The sequence below is a fragment of the Macrobrachium rosenbergii genome, chromosome 42 (genome assembly GCF_040412425.1).
Source record: "Macrobrachium rosenbergii isolate ZJJX-2024 chromosome 42, ASM4041242v1, whole genome shotgun sequence".
NCBI lineage: Eukaryota > Metazoa > Arthropoda > Malacostraca > Decapoda > Palaemonidae > Macrobrachium > Macrobrachium rosenbergii.
In genome coordinates, this window is record NC_089782.1 from 43,234,859 (window position 1) to 43,253,821 (window position 18,963).

Consider the following 18,963-nt stretch of genomic DNA (forward strand, 5'->3'; position numbering starts at 1 on the left):
ATGGTTGAAGCAACTGTGAAAACAATAGTAGTTTCAATCTGAGAAAAACTGAATGGACCACAGTAACAGAATGCAATGGAGTCTGACAAAGCAATTACCAAAACATAAAGCAACTGATGTTTATAGGTTTTCCAAACTCATAATAAGGGAATATTAATGTCATTTGCTTGGTTAATAGCCACATGGAAAAGAATGACTTTTTGAACTAGACAACATCATTTACACGACCCGTATTGGCCCCTTTACTTCCTTTGTAAAAGGCAACTGGGTACCAAAAATACATTTTCATTATTTATATACATGTATGCAAAACATATTCTGTATCCATTTCTTGTGTCATACACCACAATACATCACACATTTGCTGGCAGGTTTGCCTTTTGCAAGAATTTTCCTTGACTGGTCTGTGCTAAGCTAGTTCATATGGAATAATTTTAAACATGAACAGTTGCATTTCATTTTATTATACTCAAAATGGCTAAACAAAAGGCCAGAATGATGAGCTAAAGTTAGCCAAAAAAAAAAAAATTTTTTTCTTACTATGATGTAAGTAAAAATGTACACCTCAGTTTAACCAGACCACTGAGCTGATTAACAGCTCTCCTAGGGCTGGCCCGAAGGATTAAATTTCTTTTACATGGCTAAGAACCAACTGGTTACCTAACAACGGGACCTACAGCTTATTGTGGAATCCAAACCACATTTTAGCGAGAAATGAATTTCTATCACCAGAAATAAATTCCTCTAATTCTTCATTGGCTGGTCGGAGAATCGAACACATTTATGTAAATGCATATTGCTAGAGATATAAAATACTGCACAGATATATGAATTCATTTTGCACCACATAAAACTTCCACTAACTGGCTTTCCAATGATACAATAGGCAGTTCATTGCCATTTATGCCAGCTATTGTGAAGTAAAATATAAAGAAAGATACAAACATGTTTAGGTTCTTTATTTGGAATGCCTTTCACAATATTTCTGAAACTCAATGATAGTTCTATACTCTTATCATAATCAATAAAGCAAAATAATAAAAATGGTCAAAATGATAATATCTGTGCTGCCATGATAGAGTATTCACCAAAATTAAAGTAATAGATACACCAAATTTTATACCACGCAAAAATTTCATAAATTGCTTCGCTGGTACTGGTACTATATAAAGTAGTTCATTGCTATTTGTTGTATCCATTGCTCAGCAACTGATATACAGTTAATACTGTACTGTATTATGCAAGCTGACAAAGACAGTACATACTATCATTACTGTCAACAATGTTGATCACAGGAAGTTTAATAAAAGAAATAAAAATCAAGAAACTTACCTATAAGACAGGTTTCAGTTTCTTCATGAATTGTGTCAGGTCCACTGACCACAATACCAGGAAAACTATATCTCTTGTGTGTGCCACCACCATGGCGTTCTAGAAGGGTTCGAGCAAGGACTCCATTGCCCTGAAAGAGACCTCACCTTTTACTGACACTTTTAACCATAAATTATTAATAAAGATAACACCAACACTTACAATATCAATATAAATGTTAGCACGTTAACAAAAAGCAACTTTCAGCAGATTTTGTCAAAAATTTCTAAGGTATCATGGAGGTTATTTAAATATCCGAGAATATAAAATGTAAATGGATCAAGCTAATATATAAAATGCTCTTATACTAATGTAAATGCAATTTCATTTATTAACATACTGTATTTACATTCAATGTCACATTTCCTGAGAATCTCAGGGTAGAGTTGGAGCTGTTAAAATTCAGTGTACTGTAATTATACCAATAATGCTCATAATAAAAATATTTATTCCAGATCACAAATTGTATTGTACACTGCACTTAAGTATATTATGCCTATGCTTATGTCTGTGTATCCTGATATTTCTTTAATGGCTAATAACCTAGTTGACAGATTTTAGATTTCAAGGTATAATCCTGAAGATTTTAAGCTTCCTGCGTTTAATTTGGCCCTAATGGACTTTCCCATAAATTTTACTAGTTACCAAACTAAAATATTACCTCATTTCATGAGGAACTACCATTCAGAACCACTGCTAGTCATCAAATATGAAAAATACTTTTACACTACAAAAACTAAAGAGAAACATGATATAATTACCTTGATTTCCATTCCACCCAGCTCATCAATTGTTGACTTTGAATTAACAGATGCCATAGATAGGGCAGACGCACACTGCCTCAGCTGCTCATCTCGAGCGCGCTTAATCCTACAAACAAAACCAGTTGGGTTGAAATTACAATGCATTATGAAACATGAAATAATTAAGATTTAAATATAAATGAACCCAATCCCTTAAATACGTGGGACATGGAGTTTTTAAATTTTAAGGAAATAGTTAAATTATGGAAATCCCATATTCATATGCTCATCGTATCGAGTAAGAGATAATCAACTTGAATAATACTGAACCCACTATCCAGATTTAAATGAACTTACCTCATTAATAAAGGCGTTCCTTTTGGTTCTAAGTCGTCAGCAATGGCTACGGGCTCCAGTGGCCGGAATGCAAGCCCAAAGATAGCGCAGGTCAGAGATATGCCTGTGTTAAGGGAATAACAAAACCAATCAAACGTAGCACGATTAGACTAAATAAATACACAAGTCACTTGAATGTTAATATAACGCTTTTGTAAAATATTTAATTATATCAAAGAAAGAAAAAGGCAAACAATATTTAAAGAGGAAATTTATGAAAATTCTTAGCTGTTTCTTACATTTTAAGTACTAATAAGTAATTACTTCTTTTCTGACATTTTGTTCTCAGAAGAATATTTATTTGGAACAGCACCAATCTGCCGCTGTCCATGTAAAAACCAACCAGTCAACAATACATTATGTTTTGTTAACCAACTAAAAGCAAAAGTAAGACACTTCGATGTGAAATGCTCGATATTCAAGAAAATAAGGCGTAACTATAAAAAAAAGGAGTCCAGGTAAATTAATAGCCTATACAAAATATTAAATAAAGACAGCAATTTACATTGAAGTTGAAAACAAAATTTTACATAACTACTGTATGAGATAATAAAAATGAAAGATTTCATTATTTCCAAAAACTTATCATCATCATCATTCAAAGTTCTACAGACATATGCGGCAAAAAGTAAAAACCAAAGAGAATAAATAAATAACTGAGTTCCACGCATACATTAGTCTCAAACGATACAGAACACAAATATTACATCACCAATATATTGTCCTTTCTGTTGCAACGTAAATCCACTTTATAGTACCAGTTAGGTGATCTGCTAGAAATTTATGATCTTCACTCACCGTTTTCAAATAAGTACATTCCATTTTGTTGGAATTAGAATTGTAATATAAATTTTAGGCTAAAGGCCAAGTGCTGGGACCTAAGAGGTCGTTCAGTGCTGAAAGGGAAGCTGAGAGCAAAAAAGTTTGAAACGCGTAACAGGAGGAAAACCGCAGTTGCACTATGAAATAATCGTTAGGAAGGGTGGAAAGTCACATGGAAGAAAATATAATACGGATGGAGGTAGAGTAAAAGGAATGAAAGAGGTTGCAACTAGGGGCCCAAGGGATGCTGCAAAGCGGTTCTGGTCGTTTCGGCCGTAAGTCACTTAGGCCGTAACATCCAAAACAATGTAAGACGTTATGTTTATGGTATTTACCATTATGTTTTATTTACATGTTTTTCATGTTTACGTACATCCCCAAGGGGCTGGTACTAAACACGGCGTCCATTTTGCACGTAAACGTGCTTACGGCCTAAATGACTTACGGCCGAAACGACCCGAATGCCTGCAAAGAACCTCAAGTAAGCCTACAATGCCCCTACGGAGAATTCCATTTTATGGACTCATGTAGCAATGTAATAACCTTTTCAGCCTGTTCCATAAAAAGGGCCACTTTGAATAATAATAATAATAATAATAATAATAATAATAATAATAATAATAATAATAATAATAATAATAAAAAAGTCTTAGTACTTATAGTTCCATTTTATCTAAATCCCTTTGTTCTATGACTTCTGCACTTACCAGCATACACCAGGCAAGCCATTCTCCATCCGACGTTAGTGATGAGGTAGCTGTTTAAAGGAGCAAATATGAATGTGCCTATTCCTGAGCCACAAACCGCGATGCCCGTTGCAAGGGCGCGCCTTTTCTCGAAGTAAAATCCAGTTGCAATAACTGCAGGTACATAAATAAAGCCAAAGCCGGTACCTGTGGGATAAGATTTAGATTGAGTCTTGCTAAGTAAATTCTTGACACATTTAATTTTTTTTCGTGGCTACAAACACTTAATGCCCTTAAAAACAATGGACGTGAAAACTTATTTATTTTTTACTCTGCACATTGGCAGAAATGTCGGTAGGTTTTCATAAATTCAAACCATTATCACTTCAAAAACAATGGGCAGGCTAAATTTATTTTTCATGATCATAATGAATTTTACCGATGGTACCAAAATTTCGGGAGTAATATTTTCCCGATGAAATCAAATTCACATTCTTTTATGAACACTCTAATAGATTCTATTAGGGCGTTTTACATACCTCCAATGATTCCAAATGAGAAATGTAAGAAGTAGATGCTGGTTGCGAAGTAGGAGAGACCGAAGGCGCAAGACGCGATGACAGCTCCCAGGATACACACTGTCCGAAATCCATAGGCGTTCGCTAGAGCCGACACAAATGGCCCTGCAGGAGAAGCAATGCTGATTACAGGTACAGTGATGGAGGTACAATTATCATCAATATAATGACGAAGGAGGCTCAGAAGGTCCCGTGTCTCTCACTCCTGAGACTATCCCATTCCACCCACACAGGTTAGACCTATGACTTTCCACCTTCCAAGAACTCACCGACGATGAGGTAGAAACCGCCCAGCATGGAGCTCACCAACGACACCTCGGTCATGGAAGCATTGAAGGACTGCTGCAATTCGGGCAGCAGCATCCCGCACGAGAAAATGATGCCATCTACGACCAAGTTGCACATGAAGGAAGCCGCCACCACTACCCATCCCCAGCCTCCGTCAGGAGGTACGACATGGGTCGCCTGAGGGAAGAAAAACTGTCTTAATTCCTTGTACACATTGTTAACGCTAGGTTTAGTGTCCCTAATTTTTATTCACAAAAACTGTTCCTGGAACTTGGAGGGCCCTGCCTAACAGTTATTTAATGATACTTAAACCTTTTCACTTAGCGTGTGATTACTTGACATTTCATGGGAAAACACTAGGATTAATGAAAATTTTAATGGTTTCCGTAATGGCTGTGTCATCGAGGCGCATTTTCTGGTATTTATGAGCCGCGAAAATATTTTATCATCAACATTCCTTACACTGTGCAAACTTCAGCGGCAATCATGAATAGTTGCCAGAAACCGAACTTGTGTGACATCGCCATTACTGGGGCAGGCCGGCAACGATTTCTGCAGAACTTCACCATCAACAAAAGACTACAAACACGAACTATTGAACACTCATGCTCTTAACTTTATCGCACACTTACACAATACAAGCATGTTTTTTTTTTTAACTCAACGCTACTAAAAGAAACCTGCCATGCAGACAATACGCTTGCTCAAAAAAAAAAGTACTGAGAATGTGTTGGTGCTATTATGCTAAAATAAAAACATTCCGGATCTCTGGAAATTTGTGTCCACACAGTGATCAAACAAGTAATTTACTATAAAAAATGCATATTCTTCATACAAATGTTTATCTGTGTGCATATAAACAAAATAATATGTTCTGTGTGCGTCTCCTACTGTTCTACTGTGAACACTTCATGTTTACTATTACAACATCATTCTTAAACGTCCTACAACATCATTCTTAAACGTCCATCAAAGATCGTGTTACCCTCTGCGTTGTATCCAGCGATTTACTTCCCAACGATTTTCTGTCTGGCCTGATCCCATTCTAGCAGAAAGAGATACACACCAGTAAATCAAGAAGTAGTGATTAAATCTCTCTTAAATACTAAAAAACTACAATATTTACTGTATGTGCCCTTTTTCTTTTCACATAAAGGCACTGTATTCAGAGAACGCTTGTTCTTGACAGGTTGAACGATCTATCTGGCATTCCAATGAGGTTTACACCCTTCAAATACTTGTAAAAGTCATTTTAATTGCTATCCACACTGTGGATAGAGACCTTTCAAACCTTAGGCCCAGCAATCGTCATTTTTAACTCTCCCTTGGAAATCATCTTCATTCTATGAAACCCTTGCCTGTGACTTCACAGAATTGAATCGGCAATCGCTCACTGAAATTTTATAAAAACTACAATGTCTCTCAATTGGTTACACCGCTTTCGATAACTTTAAACAAACAAGTACGCTTATACATCTTCAAATCCGCCACAGAAGTACAATGCAAGTACTCCTGGGTAAATAGGAAGGAATAAATACTAAGTATGAATGCGGGAAGGTAATTCTCTCTTTACATTCTCTGACTTGACTACGGTTTTCGAAAGATTGCAAGACCCACTTTTGAAGTTAATGAACTTGACAAGTGTCAAATGAAGAAAATGATGTTCTCTCACAATGAAAAAAAGAAAAAACCACGATGAATTGACCCAAGTATACTGACAAGTTTTACCTCAGACCTACAATGAACTTGAGAGCAACTGGCAACTGCACACTCTTCAACATCATCATTAGAACTCAAAAAAGTCACGGGGGCATCAATCATAAATATGCTGTGAAATTATGTACAGGAAGAGGAAGAATTATGACAAGAATAATAATAGAAGCACACCACAATACCCGAAGTGGATTGAGGAAGGAAGAAAGTAACTCTAACTAAAATACCAGAACTAATAAAACAAAGTAGAGGCTAGTGGATAAAAAAAAATGTAGTTGATGAATGCGTTTCAAAGAAGAGAGAAAAGGCAAATAACTACATGACTCAAGGGTGGGGCAGTGAATAATCGAGCCATGACATTTACAAAGCTTAAAAAAAAAAACAAAAGAATGAAGACTAGGGCACACCAAATTCCTGTATCCTCTATGGGACAACTACCTATACTCTTGCGAGGTAGGAACCGACCTTAACGAGAGCAGACCACTTGTAAGCTGAGCAGAAATGAAAAACGTCCATTTCTGCTAACTGGCAAGAAATATAAAACAACAGAAAACACAGGAGCAACAACTTCATAAAAAAAAAGACAAGAGTGAAATTGCGGCAACTTCCCATTTAGACAAAAAGACAGAGGACGAAAGTAAGAACAGTTACACAAGACTTGGAGGGTATTAAGCATGACGGAACTGAGCACGGGAGAGTAATCACGTACCACTACATGAAACAGGTTCAGGAGGCGCCGATGCAAAGGTAATGCATCAGACACCGTCTATTTCCACTGCTTTTCTCCTCATCCTTTTTGCACGATAATGTCAGTAATATGTAGCCAAGAGTGTATACCTTTGTTAGATTAAACTGTGGTCTGTCTGCACAGAATCTTGGTCTGAGCAACTACAGAGTATGTTCAGTTTATCTAAATGATTAGTTATGTAGTATTTAATACATACTTCACTAAAACACGCACTCATACAAATCACATTGTTCACATTCATTTACTTACTGTTAATGACAAGTCATTCATTAATACGAAATTTAAATGTTTCTTCCTCCTTCTCTCTCTCTCTCTCTCTCTCTCTCTCTCTCTCTCTCTCTCTCTCTCTCTCTCTTATAATAATTATAACGTTCGTAATTTCTTCTGTGATTTAAGCATATATACACTCCTACCCTCCCCTCCCTCCCTCTCTCGCTCTCTCTCTCTCTCTCTCACACACACACACACACACACACACACACACACACACACACACACACACACACGTACTTATAAAGTGGTTTAAGCATCTACACCCCCCAGCGCCCGCCCTCCCATCTCTCTCTCTCTCTCTCTCTCTCTCTCTCTCTCTCTCTCTCTCTCTCTCTCTCTCTCACCATGTGCGCCTCCCCGGCCTCTGTCTCCTCGAAGTCCTCATCGCTGGCGCCGATGACGAACTTGGCGGGTCCGTCTGAGGGCTTCAGACTGGTGGTGTCCCCGTCTCCATTGGTCTCCACTTCTACCATGGTGATGCTCGGGCTGAACACCTGCAAGAGAGAAAGAAGTCGATCAATAATTAGTGGATTAAGTGAGGGGGTAATTGCTTGTTCCGTTTAGAATATGTAAAAAAAAAAAAAGTTATGAAAGGAGTATGGGCTTATTCCCTTTTGGAATAAGTGAAAAAAATGTTATCAAAAATTATGTAAGGGGTAATGGCTTATTCCGTTTGGAATAAATACAAAATCAATTAATGAATTATGAAAGGAATATTGGCTTATTCCGTTTGGAATAATTTTCAAAAAATTATCAATTCATGAATTATGAAAAGAGTATTGGCTTATTCCCGTTTGGAATAAGTGAAAAAAAAAAGTTATGAAAAGAGTACTGGCTTATTCCGTTGGAATTAATAAAAAAAAATATATAAAAAATTAATGAATTATGTAAGGAGTAATGGCTTATTCCGTTTGGAACAAATAAAAAAATTACCAATTAATGAATTATGAAAGGAGTAATGGCTTATTCCGTTTGGAATAAATGAAAAATTGCTATCAAGCGAAAACAGTTCTATGATCAAATTACCTCATTACTGAGAATTAAGAGACCGAAATACAATGAAATGAATGCACGATAATTAAAGCCCACTTTCGTTCGAAATAATACCCGATTAAATAAGAATACAAGTGAGAAACAAACTTTTCCAGTAGATATGCATCAAAATGGAAATTAAACGAACAGATAATAAGAGTAAACAGACCAATAAAAACTGGAAATTAGAGTATGTAGGTCAAATATGTTTCAGATCACATTCGGTCAAGCTGTCACCTACCATCTGCGAGTGTTATACAGTATGCAATATTGTACGCTTCGTAAGCTATTGCCTTAATTTATTTCATACTCCTGACTCTTCATGAGTCTTTCTAACCTTCATATTCATCAGTCTAAAAATACACGGAGAGAGAGAGAGAGAGAGAGAGAGAGAGAGAGAGAGAGAGAGAGAGAGAGAGAGAAAGCTACCTCCTCGGCAAGTTGCGGTTGTTGTAGGCTCTATCGGTTCGGGCACTTTAAAACACAAGCCCCTTAAAGTGCATGAAGTGTTACGTAATGGCGCAAGCAATCGGGAATCTCTGCATCCGTCGCTCTTCGTCTTTTTTTTTTCTCCGGGTTTGTAATTTTGCCTCAATCTGTAATTTCCTCTCTCTCTCTCACACACACACACACATTCTGCGTTGTCTATACATCATCCCTTTATTGACTCTCTCTCTCTCTCTCTCTCTCTCTCTCTCTCTCACACACACATTCTACGTTGTCTACACATCATCCCTTTATAGACACACACTCTCTCTCTCTCTCTCTCTGTGCAATTTTGACCCTGTCTCACATTTCAATCTCTCTCTCTCTCTCTCTCTCTCTCTCTCTCTCTCTCTCTCTCTCTCTCTCTCTCTCTGTGTGTGCAATTTTGCCAGTCTTACATTTCATCTTCACTCTCTTTCTCAATCTGTCATTGTATGTCGTTCTTGCAGACTTCCATTTCTCTGCTTTTCAATCAATTCTTTTAATTCCCTTTCAACTTTATACTTCAACAAATGATATATTCCTACGATGTGTCATTACAATAACGATAGCCATCGACGCTTATTAAGAAAAGCAGAACCACAAAATTCGGAACAATATAATCCCTACTGTGCCTCTATAAAAGCCATTAAATCACATAGGATTATTGCCTCCCCAAAACCTAAATTCTACAGGATTTTTAACTCCCAAAACCATTCAATCCTATCATACTGCATACTGACTTCCAAAATAATGACACTTTTAAGGATTTTTTTTTTAAATTAACTAAACATTAAATCCTGCAGGATTTACAAGATGAATCCACCGACATTTCATTTCTGGTAGAGAAACAGATCCCGCACCAACAATGGGGTCTCGTCCTGAGGGTTACCTTGGGGAACTAAGTTTTCGTTTTACTCTCTTGCATGACACAGCTTTAAACAAAATCCGGTTGTTTCTTTCGATCATAAGAATAATACTGATAATTTTATTCTTATTATTATCATACATCTATGGACGTCACGAAAACAAACTAAAGAACAGAGTCATCATATATATATATATATATATATATATATATATATATATATATATATATATATATATATATATATATATATATATATATATATATATATATATATATATATATATATATATATATATATATATATATATATATATATATATATATATATATATAGATATATATATAGAGAGAGAGAGAGAGAGAGAGAGAGAGAGAGAGAGAGAGATTAGTTGACTACACAAAACTCAATGGTGCGGGCGATTTTGTGAATAATTACATTTGCTTTTTGATAAACAGGAGCTTCCATGAAAAGGAGACAAGCTACTAAGTACAAGAAGAGAGTTCTCAGAGCCACTAGCTCTCAGAAACTCGATGCGCAACTGGTTCGATCAATCTTCCACACAAAACACCCGGTTTGTCTTCCACTGATGGCTCTTGGCATCTTACGTAAACCCAATGTAGCTCGCGCCAGATTCTAGTGTTCAGTTTCAAGTTTCGGCAACTAAAAATTGATTTATTAATCAATTCTTTTTTTCAAGTATGAGAGATGGTCCCACACGTAACGCTCGCGTTTCGGGACCTTGGAAATTAATACGTTGCTTGACCTTGAAAATTTATGCGCTGTTTGACCTTGATACTGCTTGACCTTGAAAATGGATATGCTGCTGACCTTAAGAATGAATATGTTGCTTGACCTTGAAAATGAATATGCTGCTTAACATTGAAAATGAACGTGCTGCTTGACCCTGAAAATTATTGTGCTGCTTGCCCTTGAAAATGGACATGCTGCTTGACCTTGAAAATGAATATGCTGCTTGACCTACAAAACGAACGTGCTGCTTGATCTTGAAAATGAACGTGCTGCTCGAACTTGAAAATGAATATGCTGCTTGACTTTGACAATGAACGTGCTGCTTGACCTTGAAACTGAATATGCTGCATGGCATTGAAAATGAACGTGCTGCTTGACTTTGACAATGAACGTGTTGCTTGACCTTGAAACTGAATATGCTGCATGACATTGAAAATGAACGTGCTGCTCGACTCTGAAAATGAATATGTCGCTTGACTTTGAAAATTAATACGCTGCTTGACAAGGAAATATAAGCCCCTTAATCATCGCGTCTATTAAATTCCTGTACGCTTCCTCTGTCGCTTTTGACCGCTAAGAATGTTTACACATTGTGAACAACAAAATGAATCACATATCATGTAGGGTATTATGAAAATAATTATAATTTTAATAATAATGCATCTTTGCCAATCGATGAGAAAAATGGGGTCCTTCCATGTTCCACCACACAACTGCTTCGGTCAAGGTCACTTGCTACAAAGAAATAATGAATAAGTGAATGGTCTCTCCACTCTTTTCAGTGATGCAATTATGGTCCGTCACTCTTTATTCAATGCAATTTACCGGCAAACATGACAATGGATGAAGTTATTAAAGCATTATATATATATATATATATATATATATATATATATATATATATATATATATATATATATATATATATATATATATATATATATATATATATATATATATATATATATATATATATATATAGCGCACGTGTACCGTACGACCTTTATGAACTACATATTGTGAGCGTGTGTGCACCTTACCACCTTTTTTTTAATAAATTATCACCAACCTACCTCCATGAGTCTGCACTAACGAGCAGAGATTCTCTCTCTCTCTCTCTCTCTCTCTCTCTCCACACATTCGCTTACAGGAACCAGGTACACAAAGTAAAACCAGTTGCGGCCACACTTGCTGTGTAAGTTTCGAAAGACAAAACTTAATCTGAGAACAATACATTCTATCACATCAAAGCTATTATAGACCAGGTCATACAAAACACTCAATAACAGGTCGGCTTCCTGCCATTTCAATTTTGCAAACGCATTGAACGCCCTCGTGTTTGGGAATGTCCCATTTTTCGAAGCTCTCATTCACTCTGCATTCACTTGAATCTTTATTCGCTCGATTTTTTTCGGAACATAGTATGACTCATGTAATTCCGAGAGTCATTTCAGTTGGCCGGAGGCCCTGTACATGAATCTGCTTTTAACCTGATGGCTACCGGAACTGCACGGAGTATATACATGAACTATACCACACACTGAATTATACACTGCATTTACGTATGTACTCATCTGCAACTTAAGATCTCGCATCTAACTGTTTTTGCGATTACGGATTTCAACAGTTTCTTCTTTGGAGTGGAGTATAAAATTTGGGCAGAAGACCAAGCGCTGGGACCTATGAGGTTTTTCAGCGCTGTAAGGGAGGGTGATAGCAAAAATGTTTTAAAGATTTAACAGGAGGAAAACCTCGCAGTTGCGCTACGAAACTACTGTTATGAGAAGGAGGAAAGTATGATGGAAGAAAGAGAATATGAACGGAGGTACAGAAAAAGAAATGAAACGGGTTGCAGCTAGGGGCCGAAGGGACGCTGCAAATAGCCTTACGTAATGCCTAGAGTGCACCGCGTGAGGTGCACTGCCGGCACTAACACCCCCCGGTGCAATTTCTGGTTTGGCTACTACTTCATCTGCTGACATTCTTTCTTTACTGTGGTTCGGATTCCACAATAAGCTGTAGGTCCCGTTGCTAAGTAACCAATTGGTTCTTAGCCACGTAAAATAAGTCTAATCGTTCGGGCCAGCCCTAGGAGAGCTGTTAATCAGCTCAGTGGTCTGGTAAAACTAAGGTATACTTAAACTTTTTTTTTCTTTACTCAATTTTTGGTTCCCAAATTTTTCAGGTTCCCAAATAATTTCAATCATTCTCTTATTTACAGAATTATACAAATGAAACAATTATCTTCCTCAGCCTTCAAAATAAAGTTATAGCAATGAGCTGATTAACAGCTTCTCTTTACACTTATTTACGTGCTAGAACCAATTATAGCAAACCTACAGCTTATTGTGGAATGACCATTATAGCGATTATCTTCACCAGAAATAAATTCCTCTAACATCAGCCGGCGGCGGGATCCAAGTCGAATGACGGTCTGAAGCTAACCAACTCGAACAAAGATAGAAAGATATAACTTCGAATTCGTCAAGTTTATCCGAAAAGTGAATTTGTAAATTTCTGGAAAAAAAAGACTGCAATTACTGCTAAGACTGCACGAAACACTGCAAAAGGGGAGAAAGGTGCATTTAAACAGAGCACTTTAGTCATTGTCTGAAGTAAATTGGAATTTGGACGAGAGAAACTAAATCGTACCCCTTCTTGTGTTCCCTTTGACCTTCCTTTTATCTGGTTCCTTCGTACCTGGGATCTTTCTTTAAACAAAATCAACTTTCGTCATTTCATTTTTGCGCAGTGTCCAAATCACTGCTGACTCTTCAAATTCAGTACACAGACCTCTCATATTTTAGCTCCACTGCTGAAAAGCTGGGGTAGCATTTAAATGCTATAGATTTCCCCGCCTCTCTCTCTCTCTCTCTCTCTCTCTCTCTCTCTCTCTCTCTCTCTCTCTCTCACAAACAATTTTACTGAATAACCTTACTTTATCACTCTCTGTTAACAGATTACATCTGCTCTCTCTCTCTCTCTCCAACACGACAATTCTTCTGCTACTTTCCCAAGGTAGCCCTGAACTTGGCTGCTAGGGGACAGCATAGCCTTCTCCTCCTCCTCCTCCTCTTTCGCTCCCTTTCTCTCCCTCTCTCCCTATTGATCGTCTACTACTCTGTTAGGGCCAACAACCGCAGTCGTAGCCTGTACTCTGCAGTCAGACAAGAAAACCGGATAAATAAATGCGAGAGAGATCCTGCATGTGCATCGGTTACTCAAAATTTGAAACGTAAAATGAATACATCGTATTTTTAATCCAATTAATCCATAACTAATTCTCTAAATGGGTTTCTGTACTCGAGGACAGCGTCAACATCGTGTCAATGACCTTATTTCTTTGTGGTTGGTTATTATTGTTGATTTTTGTAGCAACGTTTCGATGTGGCATTATTCTTTTAATTCTGCAAATAAATGAAAGAGTATTTTGTTGATTACATGTTATAAACGTGTAATATCACCATTAATACTAGTACTATTACTACCACTGATGTTCCTATTATCACCATCATCAGCAGGAATCCCTCTATTAACGATAAACAAATAGGCCTACATGACCAGTGATACGTGCTCCCAAAAGTAAAATAAAATAAGCAGTAAATAAGCGTTTAAATGTAAAACAAACAAACAAAACTATTGCGCAAAGTCAAATAAAAACAGCTCCGAGTTAGGCTGAAGGGGCCAGCTTTAAAGACTCAAATAGCGGTCCCCTCCCCTTCCCTCCCCTCCCCCTCCACCCACAACCCCATATCCAGATCTTCCTCAGAATTACATTTCCCCTTCCGTGAAATGAAGGCAAGCGCGTACCAGCTGTGGTTCGATAATATTTTTACGAGAATCAACCTTCAACATTTACCGCACCAGAATGAATACAAGTATAGTACGTCTGTTTTTGAGGTACAGTGGATAGTATTGATACATGTACTGTCTTAGGGCAAGTTACGTACATAAATACAATCAATTTTTGTCACAGGTATGATACAGGTATGCTTACACGTCACAGATATGATACAGGTATGAATACGTGTTTTTTTCGTCGTAATGTATATCATACAGTTAAAAATCAAGGAACTTTCAGTCTTAATATGTGATACAGATATGAATACAAGTTTTTCCGTCTCAACCTATAGAACAGATACAAGTCCAAGCAATTTTCGTCTTAAGTACAATACAGGTATGAATACAGATATGTTTAGTCCCAATGTAAGGTAGTAATTTATTATTATAATTTTTTTTCTAAATGATAACAATGAAAAAGTAAGGTAGTGACTTATTATATATTTTTCTAAATGACAACAACGAAAAACCAATAACGTGACAAAAAGCAACAGCTAAAACTTTAACTATTAATACTAATAATTTTCATTCCCGCTAATTTAAATTTTTTTAATATTGGGTCTGGAACAATTAATGGACGTCAAATTGCCCACCCTGCCAGTCTTAATAATAATAGTAATAATAATAATAATCATTATTACTGAGGTAGAGAAATGAGCAATGATATGCTGATAGACATTTTAACACCAGTTTGCTGCTCTGAGCATTTTTCTAATAATAATAATAATAATAATAATAATAATAATAATAATAATAATAATAATTAATTATATTCATGATACTACCAAAAGCAAAGACAACAAAAATAATGAAAGCAACAATGACAAGGCATTAACAACAGCAGTACATCAACAGCAATAACAACAACAAATACTTCACACAGAAGAGCGAATTAAACCTCGAATTTTTCGTTATGTACAGAAGCTGTCACCCGGAGCCATTAATTTGGCGTCAACTAACTGATTATCCTCTACGATAAAACCGGGAGGGGCATGACATGTACACAAGAGATAAGGAGAACATTCCAGCGACTTAACTGTAGCGCTATGAATCTAATAATAATAATAATAATAATAATAATAATAATAATAATAATAATAATAATATTATTATTATTATCATTATTATTAAAAACGATTACTATGTTGATCAGCAAAAATGTATTAAAAACGATTACTATGTTGATCAGCAAAAATGTTATTATTGCTACTACTACTAATTCTTATTATTATTATTATTATTATTATTATTATTATTATTATTATTATTATTATTATTATTATTATTATTATTAACGCCTCAGCAAATACCCTGACAGTACCAGCAACAAATTACATTAATTTTTAATAACCCGCTAAACAGGATTAATTTCCCTTCAGGGAATATAAAAAAAAATACGATGTCTTCATAACTCCTTATAATTCATTTCACCATCGAGCGGTCACAAGACTACCCATTTAAGGAACAATAATAAGCAATAACTTCATTTAAGTAATAATAATAAGCAGTAACTTCATTTAAACAATAATAATAATAAGCAAGAACTTCATTTAAATAACAATAATAAGCAAAAACTTCATTTTAGTAATGATAATAAGCAATAACTTCGTTTAGGTGATAATGAGCAGTAACTTCATTTAGGTAATGACAATGAGCAGTAACTTCATTTAAGTAACGATAATGAGCAATAACTTCATTTAAGCAACGATAATAGGCAATAACTTCGTGTAAGTAATGATAATAGGCAATAACTTCATTTAAGGAACGATAATAGGCAATAACTTCATTTAAGTAATGATAAAAAGCAAAAACTTCATTTAAGTAACGATAATAGGCAATAAATTCATTAAGGTAATGATAATAAGCAATAACTTCATTAAGTAACGATAACAGGCAATAACTTCATTTAGGTAACGATGATAAGCAATAACAATTTCAGCAACGATAAAAAGCAATAACTTCATTTAAGTACTGATAATAAGCAATAACTTCACTTAAGTAACAATAATAAGCAATAACTTCACTTAAGTAACGATAATACGCAATAACTTCACTTAAGTAACGATAATAAGCAATAACTTTGCTTAAGTAACAACAATAAGCAATAACTTCATTTAAGTAATGTAAGCAATAACTTCATATAAGTAACAACAATAAGCAATAACTTCATTTAAGTAACAACAATAAGTAATAGCTTCATTCAAGTAACAATAATAAGTAATAACTTCTTTTAAATTACAATAAAAAGCAATAACTTCCTTCAAGTAACAATAATAAGCAATAACTTCATTTAAGTAATATAATAAGCAATAAATTCATTTAAGTAACGATAAAACGATAAGCAATAACTTCCTTTAAGTAATGATAATATGCAATAACTTCATATAAGTAACGATAATAAGCAATAACTTACTTCAAGTAAAGTTAAGCATTAACTTCATTTAAGTAACGATAATACGCAAAAACTTTATTTAAGCAACGATAAAACGCAATAACTGGGAAAGCATGAATAAAGGTTCTGACAGTTTTCAAATCCAGTTCTTTGAGTATTGAACGCGTTTCGCTCAGAACACAGTTTATCACTTGTGATTGGCCCACAATGGCTTTAGCCGATCGATAGTTCTTCGTTTCCGGTTTATTAGCTTATCATGTTTCGTACTGTACGTTTCCTTGTTTTTATGTCACAGTCTTCTCCGTTTATTTAATTCTGCACCTTTTTTTCATGTACTCTTTAGTTAAGCCGTATAAATTCATTTATTTTGCATCCCAGTTGTTTATATTTTGATAACAAATTTAAGGCACTTAACTTGGTAGTCTAATTATAATTATTACTTTTTTATTTTGTTTGCCGATATAATCTTCACGAGTGCGGTCATTTACTTTACATTTTGTTTGATCATCTTCCTCCACAGTCTACCGAGTGTTTACTTGAATACTTTCCTTGTTTACGCTATTTTTTTTTTCTTTGTGCCTCTCCTGGGAGAACTTTGCACTTAAAAAATAAAGTTAGCAAAGTAAACACATCGCAGTTGAGAGAGAGAGAGAGAGAGAGAGAGAGAGAGAGAGAGAGAGAGAGAGAGAGAGAGAGAGAGAGAGAGAGAGAGAGTTTCTGTTCACAGATTTTAAAAGCAATCATGGCAAGATCTAACTTTGGAATTGGATACAAGTTGCCAGATCGACTTTCCCAGATCGCTTTAGCTAACTGGTGGCATCGTATCTTGGTGCATCTTGCAGGATATCTAGGACCTCGTTCGATTTATCTTCAAGAATGTGCACTAGTTCATTGGTAACGGTGACACGAAATGTAGGTTAGGAGACAATGGCTACATATGACAAAGCACGACTAATAAAAGAAAAAAAAAGTTATCTAAGCAGGATTATAAGTGTAGCTTGGGTAAAGTCCATCTAACATCTCTGGGGGAACTGAAGGGCAAAGGTTGTGGCTTCGCTGGATGGGACATTCGATTTTTGCACTCCTCAATTTCAGGTGCAAAATTTCATAGTGTCCGTGCTTACGTTGGATGCTACAGAATTTCATTGCCTGTCCCTAAATATCACCAAAGCAGTGAATGAAATTTGGCGATTTTATGTACTTTCCATGAGAAACACAATATACTACAACTGGTACCACAGCAGTGGTACGGATTCGCCTCTGAAACGACTCTCTGGCTCGGTCTAGAATATAGCTGTTCTTTTCCCATTTTTGTCCCCTAATAGCGCGACAAGAGTCAGTACAAGTGATCACATGACGTTCAACCACAGCACTACACAGCATCCACAACCACGTCCGTTTTGTACGATTTTCCATTGTAGATAGAGTTAAATCAACCGCATAATAGCTTTAATATCCATTAATATCTTCATATAGCCCTCAAATACGTACCATATGCTTGTATTGTACGATTCAGGTTCTCTGAATGCCTATTACACTGTAGTTATGGATTCAGGTATATATAATCATATATATATATATATATATATATATATATATATATATATATATATATATATATATATGTGTGTGTGTGTATATGTATGTCTCCTTTGACCAAAAATCATGAAAAAATGTCCAGAGTCGTCAACCGAAGACAAAATGCATCCTCAAATGGGTACATAAATGGACACATAAATAGGTTGAACAGATTAAGTACAAACCCTCACTTCAGTGAAGCTCTTTGTTTTGATCCTCCTCCTCCTCCACTTCCCACTCCCCGCTACCCTTCCTTCTCCTCATCCTCCTCCGCCGAAGTTTAGTAGGGACTTAGGATGGTACCTATCGTGTTCGGTAGCCGCGTACAAAAGCATGTCGACGGCTGCGCGTGAAAATCAATACCGGATAAATCTCTGGGAGGAGAGCCCTTTAACCGAACAAGGCTTTGTTACTAG

General features: G+C 35.9%; 1 protein-coding gene across 12 annotated transcripts in view; it reads right to left on the reverse strand.

Annotated features, from left to right (window-relative positions):
- The window catches only part of LOC136828354 (monocarboxylate transporter 14), a 167,992-nt gene that overhangs the window by 14,188 nt on the left and 134,841 nt on the right, over window positions 1-18,963 (reverse strand). For 7 of the 12 annotated variants that reach the window (XM_067086286.1, XM_067086285.1, XM_067086287.1 and 4 more), the window contains 7 exons: window positions 7,963-8,112; window positions 4,866-5,061; window positions 4,558-4,701; window positions 4,040-4,225; window positions 2,472-2,574; window positions 2,133-2,241; window positions 1,333-1,462 (listed from right to left, as the gene is read on the reverse strand). In XM_067086286.1, the coding sequence (XP_066942387.1) occupies window positions 1,333-1,462; window positions 2,133-2,241; window positions 2,472-2,574; window positions 4,040-4,225; window positions 4,558-4,701; window positions 4,866-5,061; window positions 7,963-8,112 (1,018 nt within the window). Of the gene's footprint in view, window positions 1-1,332; window positions 1,463-2,132; window positions 2,242-2,471; window positions 2,575-4,039; window positions 4,226-4,557; window positions 4,702-4,865; window positions 5,062-5,869; window positions 5,930-7,962; window positions 8,113-18,963 lie in introns of all 12 variants that reach the window. The other 5 variants (XM_067086283.1, XM_067086291.1, XM_067086289.1 and 2 more) reach the window with 1 other exon arrangement.